Genomic DNA, 27,226 nt, shown 5'->3' with positions numbered 1-27,226 from the left:
TTTTATTTTCATTTATATAAGTAGCAGCAATTTCATTATCTCACTATTAATAAAATATTATACTAACGTTGACGTTATCTATATAGCGATGCGACAAAAATGAGATAAGTGTTTGAACGTGAATTCTGATGGCATGATAAAGCAGCCGGTTAGAAAAGATCTCTGTGGCCTACGAAAATACGTACAAGCCAAGACTCATCTATATCCGTGCAGGATAGACGTTAGCCAGACGCGCATGCGTCAGTTTGGCCGCGGGCACGACGTCAGTGAATGACAAGCACTGCGCTTGTATTAACCAATCGATTTCAAAAGAAATGAGATATCTTGTATTTTTCAAATAATATGAGGCTGCATTTACAAATATACCTACTATTCCAGTTGTACAGTCACATGTATCGCCCGACTTCTTAATGTTTCAATTATAACAGAATGCAGCTACGAAGGTTTTCTTAAAATTCGTAAGAGAGCGGACTCTTCGACAACATATATCATCATAATGTAAAGATATACATTTATGTCAGTGTAATAATTAATTTAACCGTCCTACTTTTCCTTACTTTCATGAACCTGTGAATGGATATAAAACCAACTAGGTATTAATAACATCCCAATTAATGTAACAGTTTTGAACAAAAATTACTTAATTATACGAAAAGTGAGCGTACACAACGAATGAGTCCAATAAATACTGATAAGACACATCACCGTACTAACATTCAATTTGCCGCATAGAATATACGACAAGGTTTTACGTTAGATTAGCGATCAAACATTGTTATCACTAACTCGATCTTTTGTCAGCAAGCACATTATTACCAGGCGACAACTACAGATAGGCGACAGCGTGAGTATATACTGACGTCATTATTTGCGGCATTTAAAATATATTTTTGAACATGAAAATTATGTAGAAAAATATAACATAGCAAAATATAATTTAATTTGTCAATTTTGATGTTACTATTTCAAATACAAAACTACTGTTAGCTCTCTATGTTAAATTGTATGAAAGTTGCTATCTTCATTTATTTTCTGAACAATTTACTTATCAGACACCCATTTAAACTTTATAGAGTAGACAGAGCTAATTATCATAAAACTCAATAAACAATTTAAGTTTAACGGTACAGTAATGGCAGGCGACAAAATTGATTTATTTCAGTATTTTGTTATGAGGTTACGGTATGATTTCTTTTTTGGTAATTATTGTGTTACCATAATATATCATCTATATTTCTTATAACCCATCAATTTAACCGACAGAGCTACTATTAAAAAACTTCTTCAAAGTCCGTTGTGAAGTTTCAGAGATCTAAGCATATATTATACATACAGACATAGGGACAGACACGAAAAGCGACTTTGCTGTATACTATGTAGTGATTGTTCCTGTTTTTTATTTATTAAGGTACGTTTATAATAACCGAACATTCTGACCCACACAAAACTATCGTTGATATAATTTCGTTGATATACTTATTTTCGTACTTAGTTTCGTATAAATTGTTTTTATAATTTTTTTTCACATTTGTATTTCCTTTTTCTACATTTTCAAAAAGAAGCATGCCAGTTTATTTATTATCTTGCAGTATTATACTATACAAGGCCAGATTTACCATTCTTCTTTTTTAACATAACATAAGGGTGACCATTTATTATAGCTGCCTTTGATCCTGTTGTGACTAATGCAAAATTAATGCAACATTTATTTATATCCGATAAATCATAGATTTTATGGCAAGTGTGTGGTCAGCCTACAAAAAATGGCATGGAATGCCATGTGTCATTGTCACTACTGTCACTTTGACTTAGCATTTTATTCTTTTGCGAAAGAATTTAACTCATACAGATTCAAATAGAGTAGGTACAACTAAATGTACCTACTTACTAATAATTTAATTATTTTTTCATATTTTTTATGAACTTTTGTTAATTTATCCTTCAATAATATAAGAAGAAATATATACATGCACACTGAATATGGATAGTAAATCTGTCCATTGTACGTTTAACTGTGGCTGGTTACTGTTTCATATCTTATTATTTCAATCAATGGCTTTTATTACCATGTTAATGGAGATTTAGATTGATTGATATAGTCTAAATAAAGAACCTTTATCTATTTTTGCGATTAGGGTTCCTTTATCGACGCTTTTCTAATAGGCAAAGCCAAATAGGTATACTAGTATGCGATTGCTTCTCTTCTCTGAAGAGGTAGTTAGATACTATAGAAAATACTGTTTCCAGAATGTCGATTTGCTTTAGATACCGTCGAGGCTTTTTTTCTTCCAACGTTTGCGTTGTTCCGTTACAAAACGATACAGGTTTGTCTGATTTTTTCTTTGAAAATTATTATTTTCATAGGGAATTTATAGGGTGGGCGAAAAGTTGGGTTAGGCATTTTTTTTATTTTTTATTTAAATCTTTATTGCACAAATAATAAGTACAAAAGGCGGTTTTTATTTGGATTTCTATCCTACATCGGTTCAACGGAAAAAGAACTCATATTATATCTTATCTTCGGTCACAGGTACTCTGAGAAAGGTAGTCCTGGAAGTCAAGTTCGATATAGTGCCGTTTCTCTTAAGTTTTTGTCGTTTTTTGAAGTCTCATAATTTTGGTTTGGATGATGTTCATTCATTTACCTTACAATCAATCATTTATAATTAATCCATGACAATTGAATTCACAAAAGATAAAATATAAGTACTGACGCACTATTGACGTCCTTTAGATAAGAAAATTCATTTGTGTTTGATTATATGTGTCGTCTAGAATCAAAGACCGCTAAATCCAAGAAGCTATTTTTTTCAAAAATCTACTTTTTTGTTCAGTACTTGTTACTTTGGTAATTTTCTGGTGTTAATTTGGAATAAAATAAGTAAAACTGATTGTAATAACTAACTATTTTAGTTTTTGTTTATATTATAGAAATTTAAATTAATTTGTGTTTTTAAATAAAGGATGTGGCGGATATTGATATTGAGTTACGGATCTGGCGGTTTTTGATACATACTGTGATGGATGTGGCGGATATTGGTACTCAAGACCCATTAGTTTCAATGACTATACAGGTTGTTCTTAAAAGTAATAAAACATTGTAAATTTAATATGTAACGCGAGTAACTTTATTAAAAACAGTAGGAAATAGTTGTATTATTATAAATTTTGATCATTGAACCAAAAACAATTATATAAAATTTTCATTTTCTTCTAAAGGAACACATTGCAGATCCTCACATTCTTCAAAATTTTCATTGGTCTCTTCAATATCCTTGTAGTATTTTAAAAAGTCTAAAGTCCTCCAGTCTTCACCATAATGTTTGTTTAGAAGGTTAGTGACATCTTTTATTTTGCTTAGCTTCACTTTATTACCTTTTCGTATTATGGCAGGCTCAATTTCGGAGCATCTCTTTCCTCTTTTAGTCACATATTTTGGTTTATTAAATTCATTCCGATAATTTTCTTCTCCTTGAATGCTCACATTCTGTCGTCCCTTACTAATTATAAATCGTTTAGATGGGTTAAATTTGAAATGCCAACTTCCCGGGGGTTTTATGGTTTTTGAGACTTCATCCTTCCAATTGTAAACTTCAACTTCTTCTCCTAAATGGTAAACAGTCGCATGTTTTTTGAAAACATTTACATAATCTTGTGGATTACATATTATGGACTGTTTTTTGGTTTCTTTTTCGATCTTCGCAAATATTCTGTCTGGTGGTAAAAAGCTATGGCCAACCATTGGAAAAACTATTTCAATCTGCTTTACTTGCGGTGGCGCATGTGAAGAGAGCCATTTGGTGCACATACCTACAAGAGTGGTGTTTTTGTTTTGGCCACCACAACCATCAGCAAATAGTTTTAATTTTGTTTTAATTTCAGGAATATCCAGAGTAGTCAATTTATGAAATACTGCACTCGCTATTTCGTTAGAAGATTTTGAATGCTCATTTTCGCACCAGTAATAGGAATGCACGTTATTCGTTGTTAACGGGGATTTTGAAGTTCCAACCACTATGGTAAAGTTATACATATTAAATTGTCGGCTAAAATAAGCTGCTTGATCAGGCAATTTCGGCAGAGCGCTGTTCTTCTGACAGTCAAATGATAGCAAAATAGTATCTCCAGGCTCAGTTTTCAGCAGATTGTAAAATGCCTTGGCTTTTAAAGTATGTACTCGTTTCTCTGTTTGAAGTCGTTGTTTATCTTGGCTTGTAGAGGCGCATTCAATTTTTCTTGTCAACTCAGAGCACCGAGAACATGTATCCTTCAAGGGTGAACCAAAACCAATGTTGTACTTTCTATTAAAAATGTTTCTAAAATAAGACTCTTTTACTTGCAAGTGATTTGTATCTTGATATAATTTCCACATTTTTTTTATATTCAATTCTGGAGGTAAATACAGTCTTACCGATGATTTAGCTCTACAATAGTGTGGTTCAGCTGCTTGGAAGGACTCAATAAATTCTTGCACATTTCTTTGTTTATCTCCGTAAAGTGCTATTTTGTGACTGCCACCACGATTTTCTTTGGCGATACTGCCTCCATCTTTAAAAGATCTTTGAATAACCCCCATTACTCTATCTTTTCCTAATGTAAGTATTTCTAAAAATGCATTTTTGCACACTCTCACATTTTTGTGAGGGTTTTTTATAGTTACGTAGTATTCAACGCTCAAATTTTTTGGGCCTCTAGATTGATCTACCAGTCTTGTTCTCACACATTTGTTGAAACGACAGTGTTGTAATATAAAATTGTCTTGATCTATTTTACTTTTTAATTTGAAAAACTTACGGTGCATACGAGCTATGTCTTGCATTTTTAATGTAGAACAGGTAAATGTTTTATTATTTTTGTGGTGGCATTTTGGAGCACTTGGAAAGCGTTTTGAAGAATATCTGAAATTAATAAAAAAAAATTTTTTTCAAACAGTTAAACCTTTTTGTATGAAGACAGACAGACTGACATTGCGAAACTATATGGGTTATTTTTTACTACTGAACTAAACCTTTTTGTATGGAGACAGACAGACTGACATTGCGAAACTATATGGGTTAATTTTGTAATACTGAACCGGAACGGAACACCGACTTTTACTGGTCCCTAAGTAGGGACGTAAAAGACACCTCTGTAAACAAACCTCCTGTATACTAAAATCAGACAAAAGTGTTACTCACTGTTCTCTTCGTTTTTTCTCCTTTTTCCAGTTTTCTTTGTTAACGCCTCGCTTCCTTGCATGCTCAGGAGCAACAGGTTCAATTCTTATTGTTAAATCAGCCATTGTTTGTTTTATAATTAACAAAAACAAAGCACAAAATTACAGAACAAATGCTTTGTCAGCCATTGTGAACCGCAATACGCCATGACAGTTTTTTCTCCAAATGCAGTGTTCTGATTGGTCAATGCGGATGTGGCGGCGACTAATAATGAGTGGTGATGGATGTAGCGGAGTTTAGAACGAAACGCAATTTAAAGACTCAAATTGCTCGGGATGTAGCGGGGTTGAGACAAGAATAGTTTATTGGATTTGTTTGAAATTAAAAACCGATTCCATAGAGATCAAATACTTATTTTTTTTTAAAAGTGGATGTGACGGCAATTGATTCTAGACGACACATATATCAGTTAATGGTAAGGAAAGTCTGTAAGAATTTTTTGTTAGATAAGAATAAAGAACTTATAGTTCAATGGATAAGAATGATAAGATAGCCTTGCTGCAGTAGAAAATCACTATGAAGTATAAAGCAAAGTCGCTTTCCGCCCCTGTCTGTATGTATGCTACCAGATTTTGATACAGGTTTTTTATACGCTACCCATGCTAAGCCGGGTTGCTACGCCTTTCCCGGAGGAGTAGACAGAGGTCACTTCGATCTCACTTCGAGGTCACTTCTGCCACGATCCCAACATACTTCATCCACATTCATAACTCTTTTCAGGCAAGCTCGTCGGTTTTGGGTAGGTATTCATGACCTGACCTTTAGCTAAGACGTCCCCGATAAGTTACATTTGTCTTATCTTTCCCATTCCCATTCAAACATTCCCGTGGAGTTCCCTTGAAACAGCTGGCACACTCGATGTTCTCCTTCGCTACCAGACGCCTTTACGACATCCATGGGAAATAAAAAGAGTGGGCCTATTTAAAGTGCCAGGAACTGAAGGCAACACTCTGTTCTCATCTTTTTAAATTTGAGGGATATTTATGCTGATGGATTCCGGGCACCTCTTAACCTCAAGCATTATATTTGGCAGCTTCTTAAAACTAATTGAATAATGTTTTGCCGCATTTTTTCATATTGACTGATCGTTTTTGGCATGTTTGAAAGCATTTGCTGGCCCGCCCGGCAGCTGACGTCATCGGCGGCGCGCGCAGCGCCCCATCGATCCAAACCGCTCCCTTCAAGCGCTTTACAATCTTCCTTCAACAAACCTACTGCTCTTACAAAAGAATCTAAAGCCGCTTGAAGCGCTGCCAAAGAATATTCCAAATTCAACATTGATTATAACAAAAGAGCACAACCGCCGGTACTACACAATGAGAAGTGGACTTTAACTCAACGTCGTAAAGTATATAATGTAACTACTTTACAGTAGTTTATGGCGCGATTTTTCAAATATATAATCTGTTTCCGTAATGGTTTTGCTGGCCGATTTTCACGAGAAAAACCATTTTGAACGTCAAAAGGGCTATAATTAGGCTGTTGTATCTAATTAATGGATTTAAGATTGTTTAAGGAGAAATAAATTATACAATTGGCAGGTGCGATCCGCTAAAGAGCTTACCTTTGGATTTTTTTAGTAAACTTTAGGAATAAAATTACAAATTACAATAAGTGCATCAATAAGGAGAATAATAAGTCAAATAGCAAAATCAAAGATACTAATACTTATTGCCCAAATTACGCAAATAATTGCATTGAAATAAAAGTAGGTCTTAAATCCGAAATATGTCTGTGATTAACGAAACGCTAGAGGCGACACGAACGGAAAATATGGAACTATGTCACTATATATATATATATATATATATATACCTATATATATATATATATATATATATATATATACACACATCACGTGTCGTGGCAAAGGCAACTAAGGGAATTCCCCTAGTCGTCTTTTACGTCATCCATGGGAATTATATGGAGTGGTCCTATTCTGTAATGTTCCGGGAACCACACTGCAATAAATGCTTTCGAGACAAATTGGGGGCATTCTTGTGAAAGGTCAGGTCATTGACCTGACCTTTCAAGAGTATCCCAAAAGCCTAAAGCCACGAGCTTGCATGAAGAAACTTATGAATGTGGATGAAATGAAAAAAGTATGCAGGGATCGTGGCAATTGGAAAGGTGTCTCTGCCTACTATTAAGTACCTACGAAAAGGCGTGATTTTATGTAAGTATGTATATTACTCGCCAAATTCAAAAATCTTATTTTGGCTATGAACGTAAATAAGGGCGTACGTCATTTAATTTTATTACATAGTATTTTATAGAGGGAGATTTAAACTCGGCCAGCGAACGTTTTTATATTAACGACTAACTAATAGGTTGATGTCTAACTAATTGTTCATAAAAGATATTTACGCCTTTAGTATTTAATGCCGCAATTAAATTAAATAGAATTTTTGGTATACATATTTCAAACTAGAGGCCGTCCGCGACTTCGTCCGCATGGAAACCCTATCAATCCCGCGGGAACTCCGGGATAAAAAGTGGCCTATATGTTATTCTGGGTCTTCAGCTACCTACATACCGACATTTTATCGTAATCGGTTAAGTAGTTTTTGCGTGAAACAGTAACAAACATCCATACTGACATCCTGACATACAAACTTTCGAATTTATAATATTATTAGGATACATATATGTTTTCTAGCGGGTTTACTGGTAAAAATTTGGATATTATTTACTACCTATCCTTCTATCCCTTTCTTTGGTTTAATATTAAATACCGGAGTAAGAAATAATTAGTTTTGGCCAATCTGAATTTTCGATGTAAGGTCTGAAGCAAAATCAGTGATATCTGTATAAAAAAAAAATGCTGTTAAACTTGCATTACAAGTCCTTTTAAGGCTGTTGGCTCTGCCTACCCTGTTACAAGTATAGTCGTGAAATATTGTATGATCCACTATATTTGTATCAAGCAGAAAAAGTCTGAAAGGTCATGCCCCCATTCGGCCATACAAAGTTTTAATATGAAACCGGAGCCCAAAATAAGTTTTTACGTAAGAGAGAGAGAGAGAGAGAGAGAGAGAGAGAGAGAGAGAGAGAGAGAGAGAGAGAGAGAGAGAGAGCACATTGATCCCAGTTCAGTAAAACTTACGGTGCAAGGATCATACTCACTCCGCTTTGGTTGTGGTACAAGATGCAGAAGAATCGTGTGGCATACATTTTAATTTTAAATTACATACATTCATACATATGGTCACGTCTATATCCCTTGCGGGGTAGATAGAGCCAACAGTCTTGAAGACTGAATGGCCACGTTCAGCTATTTGGCTTAATGATAGAATTGAGATTCAAGTAGTGACAGGTTGCTAGCCCATCGCCTAAAAAAGAATCCCATGTTTGTAAGCCTATCCTTTAGTCGCCTTTTACGACATCCATGGAAAAGAGATGGAGTGGTTCTATTCTTTTTTGTATTGGTGCCGGGAACCACACGGCACAATTAATTTAATTAAAATTTGATTAAAATCAATTAATAATTACAATTCTCTCGTCCAAATTTCTATTCTAAGTTTGGATAATTGTGGAGATGACGTTATACGAAGACAATGCAGCAGTGCAGTTTGTTACCGCTTCTTCTGCACTGACTCTTCGGAAGCGGCTGTAAACTTAGTTGTAAGTTATTTGTTAAACGTCAACCAATGTTGTGAAACCAAAAGATATGTGATGTTTGAAAATTCCATAATTATGAATTTGAATTTGTAAAAACAGGATAATAATTCCAGAGAGGTAAGGACGTCAGGAAAATGAATGAATTAAATGAGTTTCCAGCACTTTTGAATAGAACCAATCCATAACTTTCCCATGGATATCGTAAAAGGCGACTAAGGGATAGGCTTATAAACTTAGGATTCCTCTTGTAGGCGATGGCTGATGCTACCAACTTATCACTATTTGAATCTCAATTCCATACAGCTCACCGTGGCCTTTCAGTCTTATGACAGACTGTTAGTTATGTCTACCTCCCAAGAGATATAGACGTGACTTTATTTATGTATGTATGCACGTAGTACTTATTAAAACGTTTAACGAAAAATAGCTGAACGTGGCCATTCAGTCTTTTCAAGACTTTTGGCTCTGTCTACCCCGCAAAGGATATAGACGTGATCACATGTATATATGTATGTATGTTTGACGAAAAACAAAGTTCAAACGAGGACGTTACACCTTGACAAACAAGAGGATCATGTAAGCAGACTTATCACTCTTCTCTCATGACTTGAAAAAGGGCGTTATTGTTTGATGTTATATATTGATTTATAACCAGCCGCCTTTATTTCGGTTCTCTGAAAGTCATCATTCGTTTTACGATCAAACTCGAATTTGTTTATGTCGTATGCATACGCGTGTAGGGGAGCCAACTCCGGGGGAAAATTCGGGATATAATTTATTACTTATAATACCTACGCAGGTGCGTTATGTATACGATACAGTTTCATATAAATATTAAACATACATACATACATATAGTATATAGTCACGTCTATATCCCTTAAGGGGTAGACAGAGCCAATAGTCCCGAAAAGACTGAATGTCCACGTTCAGCTGCTCGGCTTAATGATGGAATTGACATCCAAATTGTGACAGGTTGCTAGCCCATCGCCTAAAAAAGGATCGCAATTTTATAAGCCTATCCCTTAGTCAACTTTTACGACATCTATGGGAAAGAGATGGAGTGGTGCTATTCTTTTTTGAATTGGTGCCGGGAACCACACGGCACCAATACACTACGGCGCCACGGCATAAATATAAAACACATTTATAAATATGAAAACTGTTTGAATAATATGGTCGTGGTATTGTTACTTTGATGAAAAGGAAACGTGTTCTGTTCTTTAAGTATGCAGTCAACTAATTTTTACGTAAAATAATATTTATCTTTACAAGACTCTGCTTAACCCGTCAGTGATAAATACGTAATGCTTATATGTATGTTTATCTATTTGTCCTTTTAAAATAAAACATAGGGTACATTTCTGCTGGACTGACACATTTAACGCGCCTAAAAATGAAAGAGACCTAACCTGACTTTAATGAAACCTAACCATATGGTATATGCATACATACATATAATCACATCTATATCCTTGGCGGAGGAGACAGAATCAACAGTCAGAACAATAGGCCACGTTCAGCTGTTTAGCTTCATGATAGAATTGAGATTCAGATAGTGACAGGTTGCTAGCCTATCGCCTAAAAGAGGAATCCCAAGTTTATAAGTCTATCTTTTAGTTTTAGCTTAGTTATGATATATACCACTATAAATAACCTAAAACATTAGAACGTTGTGTTTGTATAATATTTTATGTAAGCCAGCCATGTCACTATAGCTTGCTTACATTAAAAACGGCCAAGTGCGAGTCGGACTTAATTTGTATTTTATTCAACTATGTGTAATTGGAGTAAAGGGGAATCGTGAGAATCCCATAATAAAATTTGTTCAATTTAACTCATTTTCATGAATTTGTTTATGGGATAAAAACGTAAGATACTAATTGTGTGTAGCAAATGCAATTAATGAATTATCTATCTATCTACATATGTTTTTTTCATACTAATAGCTCCGTGTGAGTTCAAAATCAGAAAAAGTAAGCGTTGTCATGGTCACCCTTACCTACTGAGTTAATTTTGAATCAAAGCTCTCGGGCGGCGTAAACACCAGCGTTTATGTGAAAAATAAGCTTGATCAAGAAATAAGTAAAATTGTTAATGAAATATTTTCTTTGATATTTTGTTGTGTGGATATTTATATGTGTATATTGAGCAGAAACATACAAGATTACGTAATCTTTTACAATAAATAATTGTTTACTAAACATTTATAAATATCTGCTCTGGTTTATATAAATAAATAATTTCAAAATGGGCAATAAAGATGGTTCTTATACTGGTTTACCATGTCCAAAAGATAAACGTTGTAACTTTGTTGTTATGTTAACTTTTTGTGTATTTTTCCGAGAGAAATTCGGTGAAAGGTGAAGTTGGATAACATTGCTGCAAGATAAGAAGGTATGCAGGGATCGTTGCGACTAAAAATATTTTATCTCTGTCTACTCCTCCGGGAAAGAGGCGTAATATGAAGTAGATATTACTTAGCTCTGTAGGACTCGTTCCAAACTTTTATATCCAAATACTCCAAATATCCAAATACTTTATATATATCTCGATATAATAGTTTGAAACGAAATTGCAAATTATACTTGAGGGGACCATCTTCCGTCACTCATCTCCCTTGTGGGCTAGACAGAGCCAACAGTCTTGAAACTCTGTTAAACTTTAACTGTTAGAATTAGATCCAAGATCCATTAAAATAAAATAAAATGAAAAGTTCTTACAAATCTATAATCGGCCTATTGAACATCATAGCCTTCTTGCATGATGTAGTTAGTAGATATAATATTTAGTTTGTCATTCTACATTGAAAATGAATACAGCCAAAGTTGCCATTAGTTAAGCAAAAAATGAAACTACTTATAAAGTATAAATATACGTCGACTTTTTGCAGAACTGCCGCAATGAATAAAAATAATAGGTACAGACGTTTTATATCATACACATGGATTAATATTTTGTTCTTAAGAAAAGTCTCGGCAGACTGTTTCTACGCTGGAAGGTTACATACCAACAAATTGTCATAAAGTTAACTTACCTTAACGGATTCGTCAGACCAGCTTCTCTAGTAGCCGTTCGATTCTCCGCCGCGGCCGGCGCCGCATCACAGGTCTCTCTCGCACTTCAGAAAAACACGCACGCACCGTCCCGTTCACTCTAAACGACTAACATTGCAAAGTCCAGACGATAGCACCAGAGTCTATGTACTTAGGCGTTCGAATTTTTGAAAATTTGAATTCCTATTCGGTTATTACCTACATCGGTTTTTGTTTGGTTTGGCTCGCGACGAATCTCGCGTACTACGCCCGTCTCGCTCCATATAAGGCGGTTTGGGTACGTCTGTCTCTTTCACTCGGCTCGTGGCTCGTCAACCTGGAACAAGTGCAGCTTGATTAGTTGTGCATCGGATTTTTAAACGAAAATGTCGACAAATTTAAAAATTTCATGGTTGAAATTAATCGAAAACCATTATAATCTGTGCAATGGGTTATTCGTCCTATAGACCTGTATAATAGTCAGAGATAGAAGTCTGAACATACTATCGGTACAATGGTTCTCATAGAAAAAGATACGTAGATGATACATCCACGATACGAATGTGGTATCGTTTTCTGTGTGGTCCACTATACACAGCAGGCGTCATGCTACAAACTAAACAACAAATAAGGTTAATAAAGAAATAGCTACATAAAACCGTAGCAATAAAAAAGCTCGTAAACGCTACGAGCCGCTACGGCGTAGCAGCGGCGTAGCATAGCAGCAGTCACATTGGACTTGGACTACGAAATTTCAGATTTTTTATATAATATTTTTCTGCTTTAATTAAGAATTATTGTAAATCACTTTTTTCTTTTATATTTAGGTTTATATTTTTCCCAAGATATAAGAATCAAAAGTTTATAAACCTTTCCCTGAGTCGCCACAAGATTAAACTTGCTCTTTTTATAAAGTTAAAAATAGATTAGACGTACATATATTTAAACACCTTTCCCTTCAACAACCGACGAACAATTCCCCATTTTCTCTTCAAATATTTTTCTCTTATCGTAACATTGTAAATTTAGCTTTATACTGTCAGTTTTAAGGTTGCTTTTATAAGTTACGTGTTCTATAAAAGTATTATGTTTATATGTGTGTTACTATTTGACGCCTTTATCTCTTGTTTTTTCATAATTTAATGTTATTTTTGTGTTTGTTTTTTGGGTTACGTACCTAAAAGGTTAAACTGGGAACTTATTACTAAGCCTCCGATGTCTAGCTGTCCGTCTGTCTGTCACCAAGCTGTATCTCATAAACTGTGATAGCTTGAGTAGCAGCTGAAATTTTCACGAATATCATATAGCGTGAATTATGGAGAAAAATATAAAGTATGAGATATTTTGACAATTCTAGTGGAAATATAAAAGTGCCCAAAAAAGGGGTGATCAAAGTCATTACGCGATGGTGGGAAGGGGGCCCCTCCACATAGTGGAAGCGGCCCAATGAACACGATCGCTGGAGATATCTTACAGAAGTGGAGTTCAGGGCTCGTCACCACACCTTGCACTGGTCGTGGGCAGTACAACGTAGGACGATTGCTGCAGTCCCCTGGTGGCTGCTTCCCGCGTAACCCGGATCACCGACGGGTTATACAATCATCTGGTTCAAATAACTAGTGGTTGTAAAAATTTTGATAGCGAGATGTAGATTTTATCTCATTTGTGTATTGTTTTTTTTTAAAGTATGTAACGTGATGTCGGTAATATTGTGAACAGCGCCATCTATGTGCCGATAGAAACATGATTTAGATAACTGTTTAATGAAGTTCTAAATATACTTATTGTGACTATAACATTATCCAAACTATTCTAATAACTAATATATCTAATTAAAAAAAGTAAAATTTCTGAACTACAAACTAACAAAAATATAATTAAAGTTTTGGACCCCTTGGTCCCATGACATTTACCTACCTGTTGATCATAAGAGTTCACTTTCCTAACATTGCACTATACCTAATTAGGTACTCAGATCTGTTAAGTGTAGTGGTTTGACGGATAAAAAAATATGATTTTGCGTTTGTTGAGATTTTGTTTAATCAATGTATTGTTTTAAAATTTGCAAGTATGTTAGTTTTTCTCGTTAATTTCGTAAACAGCGCCATCTCTTGTGCTTTTTATACTGATGCGTGTAGATCATAAAAGAGGGCGCTATATCATATTCGTAGGTATGTTTATTTTTATAATAATTTGAGTGCGTTTGACCTCAATCTGCCTGGTGGTAAGGAAAATGAGGCCTAAGGTGGTGCACGCAAGCTCAAATAATGCCTATTCACTCTTGCCCTGATAATCCCTAAGTAGTTAAGAGGAAAATAAAACGCGATCTTTTTATTTCTTTGTTTAGGCGAAAACTATTTCTAATTTCCGTGTGGTTCCCGGTACAAATAAAAAAAAGAATAGGACCACTCCATCTCGTTCCCATGGATGTCGTAAGAGGCGACTGAGGGATAGGCTCATAAACTTGGGATTCTTCTTTTAGGCGATGGGCTAGCAACCTGTCACTATTTGAATCTCAATTTCATCATAAAGCCAAACAGCTGAACGTGGCCTATCAATCTTTTCAAGACTGTTGGCTCGGTCTACCCCGCAAGGGATATAGACGTGATTGTATGTATTTCTAATAGAAATTCCATCATTATCTCCAGATAAATCTGTATTCGAGTCTTTTTGGGAGAGGTGGCTCTGTTTATTCCCTAATGGATAAAGACGTGAAATTAAATTTCTACAGCAATTTGGAAATGTTCAGTTGGTAGTATCTAATCAATAAGGTAACATGTGTTATGAGTACTTAAAATCCGTACTTACTATTTATTATAAATGTGAAAGTGTGTTTGTTTGTTCGTCATTTACGTGAACCGATCTTTAAATTTTGCACACATATCATATAGTGTGGACAACGGAGAGGGTATAGGGCACTTTTCAGTCAGGCGAAAGCTCGTATGAGATGTTTTGATAATTATTGAAGATTATTATATTAAGATAATTATGAAGATAGTTAAAAAAAAACCCAAAAAGGGGTGATCCAAGTCATTGCGCGGTTGGGGGTATAGGTGACTCCACTAAGTGGGAGCGGCCCATTGAACACGACCGCTGAAAGTATCACAGAGAGGGTGGTGTTCGGGGATCGTCACAACTTGCATTGGTCAGGAGCAGCGCTAGGAACTGGAACTGGATGTGCAAGGTGTGACTGTTTTTACAGACTCCCGATGGCTGCTTCCCGCGTAACCCCGGATCACCTACGGGTTATACAATCATCTGGTTCAAAAAACTAGTGGTTGTAAAAATTTTAATAGCGAGATCTAGATTTTGTCTCATTTGTGTATTGTTTTTATAAGTATGTAACGTGATGTCGGTAATATTGTGAATAGCGCCATCTATGTGCCGATAGAAACATGATTTAGGTAACTGATTAATGAAGTTCTAAATATAAACATTATCGTGACCGTTACGATTTCTAAACTATTATAATAATACTTCTAATTAAATAAAAAGTAAAATTCCTAAACTATAACCTAAAAATAATATTATCAAAGTTTGGACCCCTTGGTAGGGTTCCCAACACATTTACCTGATACATGATGATCATAAGAGTTCACTTTCCTAACAATTGCACTATACCTAATTACTCAGATTATGTTAAGTTAGTGATTGAGGGATAAAAAATATGAGCTTGCGTTTGCTGAGATTTTGTTTAATCGATGTACTGTTTTTAAATTTGCAAGTATGTTACTAGTTTGTGTCGTTAATTTCGTGCCGTGTGGTTCCCGGCACCATTGGAAAAAAGAATAGAGCCACTCCATCTCTTTCTCATGGATATCGTAAAAGGCGACTATCGGATAGGCTTATAAACTTGGGATTCTTTTTTTAGGCGACAGGCTAGCAACTTGTCACTATTTGAATCTCAATTCTATCATTAAGTCAAACAGCTGAATGTGGCCTATCAGTCTTTTTAAGACTCTGGCTCTGTCTACCCCGCAAGGGATATAGGCGTGATTATATGTATGTATGTTAATTTCGTAAACAGCGCCATCTCTCGTGCTCTTTATTCTGATGCGTGTAGATCATAAAAGAGGGCGCTATATCATAATCGTAGGTATGTTATTTTTATAATAATTTGAGTGCGTTTGACCTCAATCTGCTTAGTGGTAAGGAACATGAGACCTAAAGTGATGCACGCAAGCTCAAATAATGCCTATTCACTCTTGCCTTGAAAATCCCTAAGTAGTAAAGAGGAAAATAAAAGGCGAATTTCTTTTTTTTTTCCTTGTTTAGGCGAAAGCTATGTCTAATATAATTTCCATCATTATTTCCAGATAACTCCGTATTCGAGTCTTTTTGGGAGAGGTGGCTCTGTTTATTCCTTAATGGATAAAGTCTTGAAATAAAATTTCTACAGCAATTTGGAAATGTGCAGTTGGTAGTAATCAATAAGGTACTCGTAACATCTATACTAATATTATAAAGCTGAAGAGTTTGTTTGTTTGTTGGAACGCGCTTATCTCAGGAGCTACTATTCGAATTGAAAAATTATTTTTGTATTGAATAGAACATTTATCGAGGAAGGCTTTAGGCTATATAACAACACGCTGCAACTATGAGGAGCGAAGAAATAATGAAAAATGTGACAAAAACGGGGAAAATTATTAATCATTGAGGGATTCCGTTACCTGCGCTGCGAAAACATTTCAAGATACCAAAAATATATGTATGAAAGAAATATTCCTCTTGAAATGATCTAAAAAAAATGTCCGCGACAGTATTATGTCTATCTTTTAAGATGATATTTTAATATGGTCGAAATTAATGCATTAGGTACCTATTTGTTAAGATTTGTATCAACGTAATAATATTAATCTTTATCCAATAAATGTCTTGTTGATTAAGAGTATTTTATAAGAACAAAATGTTAGAAGATATTACAATTTTAAAATAACATTGATATAAAATTCACCCGCGCCGAAAAACATGACGGTGCAAGGAGAGGCGTTGCTTTCGAGCGTCGCGGAGAGGGAGGTACCATGTCGTGCGGCTCAGACGCGCAGATGGCTCATTTGTTTTTGCGAATAACTATTCTACGCGGACGAAGTCGCCGGCACAGCTAGTGTGTTATAAGTACTTAAAAACCGTACTTACTAACTAATATAAATGTGAAAGTATGTTTGTTTGTTCGTCATTTACGACAACCGATCTTTAAATTTTGCACACATATCATATAGTATGGAGTACAGGTGAGGATATAGGGTACTTTTCACGCAGGCGAAAGCTAGTATATACATACATATAATCACGTCTATATCCCTTACGGGGTAGGCAGAGCCAACAGTTTTGAAAAGACTGATGGCCACGGTCATCTGTTTGGCTTAATGATATTTGATAGATGATGATGATGATGAGATGTTTTGATAATTATTAAAGATTAAAAAAAAACCAAAAAAGGGGCGATCAAAGTTGTTACGCGGTGGTGGGTATGGGTGCCCCAAATAGTGGAAGCAGCCCACGGAACACGACCGCTGACAGTACCTCAGAAAGATGGTGTTCGGGGTTCGTCACACCTTGCACTGTCACTAGCAGTGCAAGGTGTGACGGTTTTAACAGACCCCCGTCGTCTGCTTCCCGCGTAACACGGATCGCCCACGGGTTAAACAAATTATCTGGTTCAAATAATCAGTAGTTGGAAAAATTCCAATAGCGAGATGTAGGTACATTTCATTTGATTAGTGTATTGTTTCAAAAGTAGTGTCGTTGATATTGCAAACAGCGCCATCTCTCACGCTGCTTAGTGATGCGTGTAGATCATAAGAGATGGCGCTATTTTATATACGAGTATTTTCTTTTGAAATTAATTTGCTTTATATATAATTTGGTTCTTGATATAAAACCATACAATGTTAATTTTAGGCTGAATTTTCAGTAGGAATTGGGAACCTCTTCGTGGAGTGCATGAGTGGTCAAATTGACTTCTGTCATTTTTTTTGTTGCAATTTTTAAGTGAAGAGACTATAATGTGATTCTTTGTCAAATGATGATTGTTACATACCATTTTATTAAATAAATATCTACTATTTAATCGTCCAGGCGATCAACCTCTGTAACTCTGTTATCAGAGATTTATATAGGTACGAGTATTCAGTTGTTCAATATGCGGATATCCTGTTTGATGCACGAAATTTTTTCTCAATGCTCGAGCAAATTTACTACAGTAATCATCATAATCAATCATATAATCACGATCAAATCAATCTACATCCCTTGCGAGGAAGACAGAGCCAACAGTCTTGAAAAGCACTTTCAGCTGTTCGGCTTAATGATAGAATTGAAATAGTGACAGGTTGCTATCCCATCGCCTTAAAGAGGAATTCCAAGTTTATTAGCTTATCCCTTAGTTGCCTTTTACGACAACCATGGGAATGAGATGTAGTGGTCCTATTATCTTTATTATTACTACCGGGAACCACACGGCACTCAATACAGAAAACCCTTTAAGTTCTAAATCGCGCTATGAATTTTTTTATAAAACATATGGTATTATAATTTTCTAAATTACATGTCTTTGGTGGTCCGACTCTCCGGCGAGAGGAGTTCCCGGGGACTGTCTCGCCGTTGCCAGAGGATGCCTAATACCTTCCCGGGGAGGTAGAGGGAGGCAGGATAGGCAGCGGCTCTCTGACATCTATCGTGTATACTTGTCTTTCTATCAGAATCAGTCTCTCAGAGGTATGGGAGGGGTGCCTCAACACAGCGCGCGAAGAGGCTTCGACCACCACTTTTTACAAAAAGAGTGTTATGTTTTTTCGTGATTTCAGTTTTTTTTGTAGTTTTGCCTAATATAACTATAGAAAATTCAGCTTGATGTAATATACGTAGGGATTAAAAGTGAAAACCATTCAAGCATAAGCAATGGTGCCCGAAAAAGCACGTATACAGGTTCAAATCCTTCTGCATTCATGTATTAATAATGTCTCTTTTCTGAATTATGTACATATATATTTATACTTTATCCACGTAAAATGTACCCCTGTAGCATGGCTCGCGCGAGAAACTATCGCTGTTTCGCTTTTTATTATGACGCGAAACGAGACAGCGACAGTATTTCCACGATCCCTGCATACTGCTTTCGCTTCATCCACATTCATAAGTCCCTTCATGCAATATTTAATATAAATAACCTACATCTAACCAAGCATTTTACAGCCATATTTGTCATCCGTCCTCAGTAATAAAAACAAGTATTGAGATTCAAGAGTGAAGTAAGCCAAGGTCTATGAGATTCATCATGGTCTTAGGTCATTCCCGGTGGGGTAACAGGGGTGGGGGTGGAGGGGAGACGGTGGGGTCAAGGTCATACTGCCGCCTTGCCGCCGCCTTCGAGAAGTGGTGTCGAAATATCGATAGTTTAATGAACAATATTTTTTTATCGACAGATATTTTTGAGCAATACTATTGGTAAATGCACCGTGATGACATAGTAGGCTATAGATAAAATTGCCTTCTTTAATTTACATTTTTGTCTGTACTATTGTAAGTTATTTTTTTATTCATTCGCAATTTTAGATATACATACATACTTTCTTTAGACACTATAGGTGACAAAATTGATCTTTATATTTATTTTGATTATCGATGGTCTAATAGTCATGATATTTCTGAATCAAATTCCGTGTTTCGGTTCTATTGAAAGTATCGATATCTATCAATACTATTGTTTTATTTTACAAACAATCGATAGTCGACTATCGATAACATTTGAAGCAGCAACACTACCTCGGAGCCTTGTCAATATTCTCCATTATATATGAGTATTTAAGAGGCCATTGCTGATGAGAGTTACGATTTACACTAGCTTCTGTTTATGGCTTTGCTTATTTATGTTTGAATTTTAATGTGCCAAATAAGCTTTACTTTGACACCCAATAATCCCGCCAATACGCCCGCGACTTCGTTCGCATGGAAACCCTATCAATCCTGCGGGAACTCCGGGATAAAAAGTAGCCTATATGTTATTCTGGGTCTTCAGCTACCTAGGTATATACCAAATTGTATCGTAATCGGTTCAGTAGTTTTTGCGTGAAAGATTAACAAACATCCATACTGACATCCTGACATACACACAAACTTTCGCATTTATAATATTAGTAGGACATATATGTGTATGTATTAAAAACATAAAAGCAAAAGGCGAGCTTATCATAAAGTCGGTAGTGTCATTATAAAGTCAGTTGAAATAATAGCAAAAAAAAAAAATAGTCAGGCAACCGATCGCATTGTTCGGCTTAGATTGCACTTCTTATTTCTTATTCACTCTTTCCGCTGAGATGCATTCGCGCTAAAAGCCACTTTGTATAGTTAAATGTGTCACGTACCTACGTATATCGCAAAACTATGTCATAGTGGTAACACACTGAATAATAAAATGTGAACATGTCGTCATCTCCCTGTGCCGTGTGGTTCCCGGCACCATTAGAAAAAAGAATAGGACCACTCCATCTCTTACCCATGGATGTCGTAAAATGCGACTAAGGGATAGGCTTATAAGCTTGGGATTCTTCTTTTAGGCGATGGGCTAGCAATCTGTCACTATTTGAATCACAATTCTTTCTTAAAGCCATATAGCTGAACGGGGCCTATCAGTCTTTTTAAGACTGTTGGCTCTGTCTACCCCGCAAGGGATATAGACGATAAGCGTATTCATTGCCTAACCCATGCTCTTACGGAGACACAAAACATCGTGAGGAATCCTGCACATCTGTCTGTATGTTTGTACTCGCATCACGCGACAACTATTGCACCGATTTAAATGAGGTTCTCTCAGATGTGTTTAGGCTTTATCCAACTTAAAAATTGGTATACAAAAATTCCACCCCAACCCCTAAGTCAGTGAACTTTTACGACGAACGAAGTCGCGGACCACGACTAGTTTAAACAAATGGCATTTCAGTTAATATTTCAATGAAGACGCGGCGCCTCGGCCGGTCGTTCAGTGCTCTGTGTTTTACGGCTAGCACTATTGATGGCGTCATAAATTCATGGGCACAATTAATATGCCGGCGAGATGAGAAATTTGCTGGGCACTTAACATACTTTCACTTGACTACCGCCCTGGGTTATGGGATATGTATTAACTAGCGTTTGCCCGCGGTTTGAAATTTTGTAATGTGAAAGAAGATGTATGTAGTTACAGGAATAGAAAAGGGTATGTTAAGATGGTTCGGTCATGTGGAGAGGACGAATGAAAGCAGGTTGACTAAGTAGTTGTACAAGGAGAGTGTGGAGGGAAAAGTCGGAGTGGGAAGACCTAGACGAACGTATCTTGATCAAATTAAGGACGTCCTGGTAAAGGGTCAGGTCAAAAGTACCCGAAACCGCCGAGCTTGCATGAAGAGAGTTATGAATGTGGATGAAGCGAAGGAAGTATGCAGAGATCGTGGCAAGTGGAAAGAGGTAGTGTCTGCCTACTCCTCCGGGAAGTGATTTTATGTATGTATGATGAAATTTAATTATAAATGATTAAGAGTCTGGAGTCTGTGCCGTGTGGTTCCCGGCACCAATACAAAAAAGAATAGGACCACCCCATTTCTTTCCCATGGATGTCGTAAAAGGCGACTAAGGGATAGGCTTACAAACTTGGGATTCTTTTTTAGGCGATGGGCTAGCAACCTGTCACTATTTCAATCTCAATTCTATCATTAAGCCAAATAGCTGAACGTGGTCATTCAGTCTTTTCAAGACTGTTGGCTCTGTCTACTCCCCCGCAAGGGACATAGACGTGACCATATGTATGTATGTATGTAGTCTGGAGAAGGACGTAGGAGCGTCGGTGGTCGAATCGGTAATGTGCCCGGTTAAAATGCGTGATGCGTGATAAAGGTACAGGTTCGAATCCCATCTACGCTATGTACCAATGGCTATTTTCGAATAGTACATTAGTTTGAATACTAACTGATGTTTTTAGGGTGTGGGAAGCATCGCGAGGAAACCTGCACATTCAGGCAATCAGTTGTTCCTAAGATTAGCTCGTTCAAACATACTCTTCAACTTTATAATATTAAGTATAGATTTGTTTTAATGTGTGATTCTTGGTGTGGATACCATTTGATTTTAATTAGGTTCAAGATGATATTTTTTTTACACGTTAAAAAAGGATCATGAGGGAGAATTTATCTATAAACATTTAAATCCACCTGAATTACAAATGCACCAAACCTTAAAACCCTAGTTGGTGAAACCCATGTATATATTATGGTTAAACCCAGCATTTCCGGCGCCGCCGCCCACGTCACACCCGCCACTTCCTGTCCGCCATGACACTTTCATATGTAACTGACAATGCGGGGTATTAAAGTTTCGTGTTTTAGTAATAAGATAAATGTTCGAATTGGTAAGGTGCCTGATTAAAATGCGTAATGCGCATGAAGGCACGGGTTCGATTCCCACCTAGGCACATAGATCAATGGCTATTTCGTAGTTATGTACATTAGTTTGAATACTAACCGATGTTCTTTTGGTGAGGAAAAACATCGCTAGGAAACCTGCACATTTTGGGCAAGTAGTTTTAGATAAAATGGATAGACTAAAAATGACTCAAAAGATGAACGCAGTGGAAAGATAATTATTTGTAAAATGGATTCCAGAATCCTGAAGCACTGTTGGTTGTGGGAGCTACTGGTAGGTAATATGGAAAAGTGAGAGTCAAATGGAACATTTGTTCCCAATATACATACATTGCCGTGTGGTTCCCGCTACTTTAGATATATACAAATAGAACCACTCCAAGTCCCTATGGGTGTCATAAAAGGCGACAAGGGAAAGGCTAATTAAATTGGGATTCTTAATGTAGGCAATACTATAATTTAATCACAAATCTGAAGGTATCCTGTTCAGTATTTTCAAGACTGTTGGCTCTGTCTTCCCCGTATGGGATATAGGCGTGACTATAGTATGGTATTCATACATTTGGCTTGTCTTGTCGTGTCGCGTCGTGACTTGCACGTCGTCGTTTAGCAAAATCGTTCCAATACGATCTTATCGCTTTTCATCAACATAACATATAAATATTCCCAAAACAAACTGACGTCGCATCGTGTCGTATGGCACCGCGTTAAGACACTCAGTAAAATCGTTATAATACATTGTTCACTGTACAGTGGACCGCATTTAAAATAATACGGTTGACTCGTTGAAAAAAATAACAGTATTTAAAGTCTACTGTCCTTCCATATTTATTTAATGAAAATTTTTTAAATTAAAAAAAATATTACGCAGACGCATCAAATGTATACATTCCTCTGTGGCCCACTGTACATCGAAATCTAATTTTGCTAACGGATATCGCCTCGCGGTCACAACATGTCAAACACGGCACGCGAGCTGCTCGAATTACGTCACGAGAGCGTGTTTCCATTACACAACTTTTTTGTTCTTTCATATATGTGGTTTGTTAACAGCTGTTACAATATTTCAAACAAAAACAACATACATACATACATAAAATCACGCCTCTTTCCCGGAGGGGTAGGCAGAGACTACCTCTTTTCACTTGCCACGATCTCTGCATACTTTCTTCGCTTCATCCACGAACAAAAACAACATTCACTTTAAACGGCTAATTGCACAACCTTTCATAGACTCGCACTAAACAGAGAGAAAAATTAAATGCTTTAAGTGCCTTGTACGAAACTAACCACTTTTCTTAACTATGTACTACTGTCACTATTTAAATCCCAATTATATCATTAAGTAATGCATATGAAAGTGCAAACCCTCTCTCTCATCTTTGCGCATTCCCAGTTCCATCACCTTTCACTATAGGTCTATAGTTAACCAAGGCCTAGGGTCCGCTTTTCAATCTTGTAACTATTGACCCTGCCTATTAACGGAATTTAAACGTGATATGTAAAAATAACAAAAAATTTTTGCTAAAACAATAAAAAAATCTCGTGCCGTGATTAAAAATGGGAACGCGTACGCTCAATGAATACACGTCGTGCGACCAGGAAGGAGGCAATTGCAGGATTAGTGCGTGCCATTTCCAACACACATACATATTTATGAGTTGTCTGTGTGTGTGTGTGTGTGTTGTGTAAGTTTTATAGATGAGGGAGGCGAGTTTAATTTTAACTCGAAGGGTGGGAGGTAAAAATGTTGATTAGCCTGCGTAAATTAACATACACAAACAGAAATAACGTCTTTATTCCTTACGGGTTAAACAGAGACGGTCACAAGACTAAATGGCATTGTAGGTATTATATTGATGTTGATCAATAGATTGATGTTGGAATTGAGGTTATTATATTGATATATCTTTTTAATGCGTTTATACTTATTCAATTAAGTCCGATTTGTTGAAGAGAAGTATAGCAAGTTGATGATACAACCAATGGGTGAATTTTAAATGAAAATATAAATTGGTAATAGTGTATCGAATAGTTTTTATTTTTCGATCTAAATATAATTAAATATACATATACATACATACATATAATCACATCTATATTCCCTGTGGTATAGACAGAGCCAATAGTCTTGAAAAGACTAATAGGCCACGTTCAGCTGTTTGGCTTAATGATAGAATTGAGATTTAAATGACACGTTGCTAGCCCATCAAGAGGCAAGAGATGAAGTGGTCCTATTATTTTTTGTATCGGATTAGGACGTCGGAACAGGCGACTAAGGGATAGACTTGGGATTCTCCTTTTAGGCGATAGGTTCGCAAACTCCCACTATTTGAGTCTCAATCCTATCATTAAGCCAAATAGCTAAACATGGCCTATCAGTCTTTTCGACACCGTTGGCTGTATCTACAGACGTGATTTCGTCATTTGGTAGAAATAAATCCACAGCGTCTTCAAATCTGGCTACATGTCATAAACAATATCTACACCAGATCATCATACCTTGGTCCCGTGACTAACATCATTCGTGACGTTAACATGACGTCATTTGGCAACTATGGTAATGACGATGGTACCTACATAAAAATTATAACGACTGCTTTTATAGTCAAATGGCTCATGCATTCTACTACGTGCAAAAAGTTTGCGTATTTTCGTACTCCATTTTTGGAGTTCCCCAACTTTTCAAGATGATTAAGTTAAATCTATACTAATATTATGAAGCTGAAGAGTTTGTTTGTTTGAACGCGCTAATCTCAAATTCGTCACTTTTTGTTGATGTTGAAGAGCTAGTATTTCATAAAAAAAACACTAACAAAAATGCCAAATCGTATCTTTTGCGTAAGTATATAGAAAAAGAAATATAAACAGTATTTGCTCTGCAATTCAAACAGCAACTTTAAGAAGCTAAGCCGTAAAAGTGATGACTTCATAGGTATATTGCGTCATACATTGCAAATTAATATTTTAATTACAAACAAAGATATAAAATCGTTTAGTGATTACGCATTCGTAGTTCCGTGTGATTTTATGAGATTAACGTCCAATGAAGGTTAGGATGAATTAGCAATGTATATATCACGTCTTTATCTTTTGTGAGGTAGACAAAGTCAACACATCACAAAGAAGAGATTCAGAGTGATAGGTTTTTAGTTCTTTTCCTTAAGGAACAGTCCTAAGTTTAAAAACCTTTCTCTTGATTGATTTTTACAATCTTCGCGGGGGAGGAGGGGAAAAAGGGATTTCTCCAAGACCAAAAGAGAATAGATTTGTAAAAGAAATTTTACTTAGCTGATCATCGTCTTAGAAATCATTATACTTCATACAAGTATCTGTATTATATAAATATTATTTTTCCTTAAGTCTGTCAGTTACTCTTTCACCCAAAAACTTCTGAACAAATTTCGATGAAACTCTTCAATAATCGTGATATATTAGTATTAGTACACCAGAAAAATGGGTAAACGATGAGAGAAGATATTTTGTGGAAACCTGTACATTCAGGTTAATGGGTCCAAAATGGGTAAAATTCTCATGCGAATGTTTCGGAGGGCAGATAGGAGTAATTTTGTGTAAAAAGACCTGATTACCTCAATCCGGATAATGGTCAAAGCCGCAGCCTGGGATTATCTTCAGAGAAATGAAGATGTAGTCTCTGCCTACCGGGTAAAAGGCGTGATTTTATGTATGTGTGTAAATGAAGAAGTAACCGGAACTTACGCCAGGAAAAAGAAGAAAAACGAATATGTAAGATGGTTAATAACAAATATACAAACATACATCCATATAATTACTGGACAGAGCCTACAGTATCGCACAGACTGAAAGTCCACGTTCAGCTGATGTAAATGTGATTTTAGATTATTGAATAATAAATCTATTATTTATATTTTATTATTATTTATTTTACCACCCATACATCCATTTCAGTTTAATCTAAAGGTTCGACTGGCAGAGAATGCCTTGTGGCATTAAGTCCAACTGTTGTACATTTTACGTGCATAAAGTTTAAATAAATACGTACATACATACATATAGTCATGCCTATATCCCTTACGGGGTAGACAGAGCCAATAGTCAAAATCACTGAATGGCCACGTTCAGCTGCTCGGCTTAATGATGGAATTGAGATCCAAATAGTGACAGGTTGCTAGCCCATCGCCAAAAACAAAGGATCGCAATTTTATAAGCCTATCCCTTAGTCGCCTTTTACTACATCCATGGGAAAGAGATGGAGTGGTCCTATTCTTTTTTGTATTGGTGCCGGTAACCACACGGCACTTTAAATAAATGAATTAATAAAAAAAAAATATATTATTTAACAAGTCAATCCTTTGCAATGTCACTTGTGTTACGTCGGGCCGGTGAAAATTACTATTATCTGTAAAAATAGCCCAAAAACGTGCTGGTAAAGGCAATAAAAATGTGGACAGTGTCACTTGGCTATTTCGGTCCGGCCCAGATTGGATCCCGGCCAACCATCTCCACCGCGTTTGCATGGCGGCTGATAGAAACATACATGTTCAATTCACCTGCGTTCTTCACATAAAAAATAAATAAGTAAATAAATATGATCACGTCTATATCCCTCGCGGGGTAGACAGAGCCAACAGTCTTGAAAATACTGAATGGCCACGTTCAGCTTTTTGGCTTAATGATAGAATTGAGATTCAAATAGGGACAGGCAGGTTGCTAGCCCATCGCCTAAAAAACAATCCCAAGTTTGTAAGCCTGTCTCTTAGTCGCCTTTTACGACATCCAAGGGAAAGAGATGAAGTGGTCCTATTCTTTTTAGTATTGGTGCCGGGAGCCACACGGCATTCTTCAACCTTTTGCTTTATTTATTTTATCCCTTGCGAAGTAAACAGTACCAAGTCTTTGTGTTTGAAAATACATAGTCAGTCAACCTCTTTGCAATACATAAATAGGTTAAAACTGGCCACCTATAAAATATTATGAAAAA

General features: G+C 36.2%; 1 protein-coding gene across 1 annotated transcript; it reads right to left on the bottom strand.

Moving 5' to 3' along the window:
• Window positions 1-2,836: 2,836 nt before the first annotated feature.
• Window positions 2,837-5,617, bottom strand: LOC106142773 (uncharacterized). The gene is made up of 2 exons (XM_013344655.2): window positions 5,178-5,617; window positions 2,837-4,898 (listed from the first exon to the last, which is right to left on the bottom strand). The coding sequence occupies exons 1-2, from the start codon at window positions 5,279-5,281 to the stop codon at window positions 3,191-3,193; spliced, it is 1,812 nt and encodes a 603-aa protein (XP_013200109.1). The 5' UTR covers window positions 5,282-5,617; the 3' UTR covers window positions 2,837-3,190.
• Window positions 5,618-27,226: the final 21,609 nt, after the last annotated feature.

This window comes from Amyelois transitella, chromosome 25 (genome assembly GCF_032362555.1).
Source record: "Amyelois transitella isolate CPQ chromosome 25, ilAmyTran1.1, whole genome shotgun sequence".
NCBI lineage: Eukaryota > Metazoa > Arthropoda > Insecta > Lepidoptera > Pyralidae > Amyelois > Amyelois transitella.
This window is presented reverse-complemented; position numbering and strand designations above follow the sequence as displayed.